We start from the raw sequence: 5660 nt of genomic DNA, 5'->3' as shown, positions 1-5660 counted from the left end.
CTGCCATTTAACGCTCCTGGCCTGGCCTAGACTCAAAGGGCAATGGTGACAGCTAGCCGTGCTTAGAACAAGTTATTACAATATGTCCGGTAGCGCTTTGCCACCTGCAGTTCGGTTAACGAATGGTATGGTGACAAAGTTCGGCTACTGGCGTTCAACGTATCTTAGTCAAAATGATCGTAAACTCGCAAATCAATTATCTTTGCGGCTTAGATATCAGTAAATCTACGAACCCTATGTTCTGAAGCCAAGGGAAATCGTATAAGTGGTATAATCGTGCCACGAAACGTTATTCGTGCAGCCAATTACGAATGCTCACGAATTGGCGACCGATTTCCTTCGTGCATTTGCTCTGCACTATTTTTGATACTTTCTGGGTTTGATCACAGTGGCAGATTAAAAAACCAGATAGATAACATTATTTTTGGAAATTTGTTTTTTGTCATAAAAAGATGACTGCACTTATTGACTTACAATAGTCAAAACATTTGGCTTGATTTTCCGCTTCTCTATCCTGTCCCTTTTCCGGTGAACACCGTCGGTCCGGCTGGCAGTCGGACATGAAGGTAAGGAAAAAGCGCGTGAATGTACTTACTGAGAGCACTGATATTTCGCTGTGCCAGCTTCTGCAGTGAAAGTATTTGGCTCATTCATTGTATTGACGATTTGGTGGGCTGTGTGTGTTCTGTTGCTGTAGCTCCGTGGGGAATGCGTGCGCTGTTTTTGTCGCCGAGGGCGCACGCCTTCGGTGCCAGAGCTTATATTTGGCTTTAAAAAGCTCATCATTGGAAATGCCGCGATGCGATGCCAGTCTGTATGGAGTGATGGTATTGCATGGTTGTTCGAGGCTTGAATCGTCATTTGGAACCAGGCAAATTGATGTATCAGTTTTATTGTATATGGCCTGACATTGCTTTGGTGCTCATGACAGTATTGGCAGGAGCAAGATTTAATCTTTTTCCCCTTTTTGTCCCTTTTCAGCTCAACGTATCATACCCCCCTCAGGGGTCACAGAAGCTCTTTGAAATTGACGATGAGAAGAAGGTGCGGGTCTTCTATGAGAAGCGCATTGGTGCCACCGTGGACATGGATTCCATTGGTGATGAGTGGAAGGGGTACATCTGCCGCATAGCAGGAGGCAATGACAAGCAGGGATTCCCCATGAAGCAGGGTGTCCTGACTACAAGTAAGTTTTGGTGTGCTGTTTTACAAAGGTTGTTGCAATCAAACACCTGTGAATGTTGGTGTTCATTAACAGAATGCTTGTGAATTGTGATTAGTTTGTTACAGGGACCCATATTTTTACAGCTCAGGTTTTCTTGGCCTGCAGTCAGGGTTATTGTTCTACCTTTTAACATGTGGTTTTAGTTGTGCTGTTACATGTGCAGCCAGTATATGTGTGTACATGTATATATGTATGTATATGTGTCAAGATTGTTCCTGTCAATGCTAGTGATTTGATCTATGTTTAAATGCTGGGTCACATGTCAATTCTGTTTAAGTTCTTGATATCATTTTGCTAGTCCGACAATGGTCAGCTGCCATATGCCACATTAACAATTTTATGACAACCTGATAATGTGTATGTGACAAGTGATAAAATGATGCATGATGCATCATTGCATTGTACATTAGGTGAATAAAATAGCCCATTACCAGTTCAGTATTTTGTGGGAAAAAGATAATATGTAAGGGCTTTTTTCAAACATCACCATGGATGTCATACATTTGCAGTTACGGACTACCCTCCTGGTTACGCAAGGTTATTTTTAGTCCAGAAAAAACAACTTCCGGATTATGCTGTGATAACTGGAATGTCTTTGAGAGGTCATGTCCTTTTGGCTCCTGAATGATTGCATGTGCAAAACAAAAATGGGCTTGGGTTGAAACTGGTAAAGGTTCAACATATTGGAAATGCTTAAGTATGACTTCTAACTACTATTGATTGGTAAATCAGGCTGTCCAATCCCCGCTTCCCTTGAAATTTGGATATGCTTCAATCACCTCTGCTATCACTCCCTGTGGAACATAATATGACAACAGCCTGATGCATTCACTCAATTGTAGTAATGTACAAAGTTGAGTTTGTGACACAAAACATCATGTACAGTGATACAACAATTGCAAGCACAAAGACATTATCATGGGTTGTGGTGTTGCCCCAGCAACATTATATCACAGAACACAATATACCTGAGTCACATAGGTTATCCAATAGGAAACCATCAAGTTTGTGAAGAGCTTACTGAATGCACAGCAGCATACTGCTGCAGTGCTGTGTAGGTGGTCAATTAAGCTGCGAAGTTGTTTCATCATGAGTTGTTGCACCATCCTAAGGGTTGGATGATCACTGAACAGTCATTTGAATGGCCCCAACCAGTTAATTGTGGTGCATAGTATCTGGCTGTTTTTGATGGTGAGAATCAAATGTATATCATATGTGGGAACCTGGGTATATCAGGTTTGCAGTGATGCAGTGTCCGCAGTTATCTGTAGAAATGAGTTGCACTGAGCACCATTGCCTTTAATCAGACAACATGGCTTCGTGGCTGCTTGAGATTTTTTGCTGCAGGCGGATAGAACTCAAAGTATGAGGTATCAAAAAACAGTTTTGATTAGCAAAGAGTGCAGAGTGTGGTAGAAGAGTCTTGCTTAACTATTGCATGAGTACAGTCTCTACTTCAACACTATAATTGAAAAAGGTAGAATGTGACAGAGCAATCTGCAATGTGAGTCAGATGCACCTAATAAAATGCCGACAGGTTTAATCAGACGTGAATCTGTTAATTCTTGGGGAGAAAAAGCCGGGCGGGGAGAGCGGTGGCACACTAGTTGACATAACCCTGTCAAGATTCCGGATATGAAGAGATGTCTCATTAAATTGTTGAACCATCTAGTATGACACTGTAAGTGATCCCGAGCTAAGCCCCTTTTCATTTGAATGTTTGCACCCTCTCTGTAGGTATCGTAAGGAGAGCTATTGCCCACTGGGTGGAGGTAAATATGAGCTGTTATCCAGCCACGGTTGGTGTTGGTCACCAAACAGTCGCATTGTCTGGACAGGCTAATCAGGAAAGGTCATGTCATGAATGGCCAAGAGGGCCAACGTGGCATGGGGCGGTCATGTGGCGCCCGTTGTCATGTTAGCTCGTCCACAATGGTATTTGGCGTGTGCCTTGCTATACAAGTGCCCTGACCCTTAAGTTACCTATACGAACTGTTCGAAATAAATGATTTCAGACAACATGCCATTAAGCAGTTTGATTGATTAGGGCTCAGTCAGTAAAATGTGAATTTCGGTCTGTTCTGTGCTGTTATGGTGACATCCCAGATGTGGCAGAAGCTACGGTGATTCATGACAAGCCATTTACAGGGTAGGACTAGATTTCTTAGACGCCATTTGGCTCCGTTCGAGAATCGATAGCGGCGTTTTCCAACGTGCTATATATACTCGGACGCCTGCACCGTCAGGCACCAGTGAGTCAGAAATTGTAAGGTTAGGATACTTACCATATGACCTCAGTCTGCAGGCATTATTAAATCAGTTACACTAGGTGACAACGCAGTGCGCGACATACACTCATTGATAGCATTCTGGAACAGCATGTTGCAGCAGCAGCCACTGATAGCCCACCGCGTCGAAGCGCACAGTACTTCACCCGTTGCCCTGTCTTTGCAGACCGCGTGCGCCTGCTGCTGAGCAAGGGCCACTCGTGCTACCGCCCGCGCAGGAAGGGAGAGAGGAAGCGCAAGTCGGTGCGCGGCTGCATCGTGGACTCCACCCTCTCCGTCATCTCCCTGGTGCTCGTCAAGAAGGGCGAACAGGTGCGCCACGCTCGACTGCACTGGGCAAATATCGGTGCCGTGTGCCTGGTGTGCGGGGTCGGGGGGCCATCAGACTGGTATCGTTAAAGTTCCGAGCAAATATGCGTTGTTACAAACTAGCTTTCTCTGCATGTGTGATCGCTGGAATCACCAGCGTCATGTGTGGACCTGGAGACTGGTATGTTAGACTCTAACATTCGGGTCTGTTTGGCAGTTGGGTCCGGTTCCGCGGGGACTGTTCCTTATCATCCGTGTTAATGGCCCATGATGCGTGCCATGGTTTGCCAACACCGCATTCTGTATGTGTTTGTGTCCCAACAGCGCCCTAGTTAAGTACCCCAGTGCGGGGGTTGCACCGCTCTGTCTGGCGGTGCGTGACCTCGTCCCCGGCGTGTGGTACGCCGCGCTGGGCAGGGACCGGGTCTGACGATCACCGTGTCGCCGGCAGGAGATCCCCGGTCTGACGGACGTGACCGTGCCGCGCCGCCTCGGGCCCAAGCGCGCCAACAACATCCGCAAACTGTTCAACCTGACCAAGGAGGACGACGTGCGACAGTACGTGCTGAAGCGCCCTGTGCCTCCCAAGGAGGGCAAGGAGAACGCCAAGCAGCGTTTCAAGTCGCCCAAGATCCAGCGGCTTATCACCCCCGTCCGCCTGCAGGTGGGTGTTGTGCTATGCTCTCATGGCCTGAGGCCCAGGACATGAGTGGGCTACCACATGCAGGCATGCTCTCCCATGGCCTGTCATGCTCTCACAGCCTAAGGCCAAGGATGGGAGCAGGTTACCACATGCAGGCACACTCCAGTGGCCTGTCTCGCTCTGATGGCCTAAAGCCCGGGGCAGGGGCGAGCTGCCACATGCAGGCACGCTCTCCAGTGTCCTGGGCGCGGGTGGAGCTTTGAGCACGACGTTCTGTCATGACCTTGTTCTCCTATGACTGTTATGCTCATGTTGCACTGCCATTATATTCCAAGCGTTTTCTCGCGCTGTTGCCAATTGGAATGTGGCACCGTTTCGAGCAAATCGTCTCTAGTACCGCTCTCTCAGCCTGCTTCGGTGAGATCGGTCGACCTCGTGTCCCGCCGTGTGGTCGCGTGCACTGGCGCCGGGCTCCGTGCCGTCTGCATCCGCTCCGCCGTAACCTCGCCCGGCCCTGTTTACAGCGCAAGCGGCACCGCGCCGCGCTCAAGAAGCGCCGTGTCGAGAAGCGGAATGTGGAGGCGGCCGAGTACGCGCGCCTGCTGGCCCAGCGCTCCAAGGAGTCCACGGAGAAGAAGAAGGAGGCGCGCCGCCGTCGCTCTTCCATGCGCGACTCGCAGACCTCGCAGGACAGCAAGAAGAAATGAGCTAGGCGAGACTGTACCGTGACCGTGGTCAATACACGTCGGTCGCGTCGCTACTGCGTTTGCGGGCCACGGAACGGAGGCGAGGGCGGCACAGGGAAACGGGCTGATCGGGGCCGGGACGGATTGTCCCAGGCTGTTGATGGTCAGTACGGGCTGTGACCAACCGAAAGCCGGGTAAGGGCTGGGTCAGAATATTGGTGAAGAAAAGTGTTGGATGGGGAGCTTCGGAAAGGGAGAGAATGGGTAATCGGACCGCGGCATCACCGCGGGGCGGGTACAGCGTGACTGGCCGGACGACGGGCCGGAAGTGAGCTAAGCCGAACTGATCGCCCAGCGGCGAAGCTCTGCTGGCTGACCGAGTCGGTGGGCGGGCCCGGACAGGTGGCGCTGGTAGCGGTTCGTCGAGAGCAGGGGACCCGACAGTGCATTCGCACTGTCGCACTGCGTCGAGAGGTGTCGGGCGGGGCTCATGGCTGCAGTCCTGTTGA

At 49.9% G+C, this 5660-nt stretch overlaps 1 protein-coding gene across 1 annotated transcript; it reads left to right on the top strand.

The window, feature by feature from the left end:
- The first annotated feature begins 509 nt into the window (after positions 1 to 509).
- On the top strand, positions 510 to 5221 carry LOC119101125 (40S ribosomal protein S6). The gene is made up of 5 exons (XM_037224400.1): positions 510 to 566; positions 982 to 1186; positions 3680 to 3825; positions 4274 to 4486; positions 4990 to 5221. Exons 1-5 carry the CDS (start codon positions 561 to 563, stop codon positions 5170 to 5172), a joined length of 753 nt encoding a protein of 250 aa, XP_037080295.1. The 5' UTR covers positions 510 to 560; the 3' UTR covers positions 5173 to 5221.
- Positions 5222 to 5660: the final 439 nt, after the last annotated feature.

This window comes from Pollicipes pollicipes, unplaced genomic scaffold (genome assembly GCF_011947565.3).
Source record: "Pollicipes pollicipes isolate AB1234 unplaced genomic scaffold, Ppol_2.1 Scaffold_4881;HRSCAF=5763_pilon_pilon_pilon, whole genome shotgun sequence".
NCBI lineage: Eukaryota > Metazoa > Arthropoda > Thecostraca > Pollicipedomorpha > Pollicipedidae > Pollicipes > Pollicipes pollicipes.
Note: the sequence above shows the minus strand (reverse complement) of the source record. Positions and strands in the feature narration are given on the sequence as shown.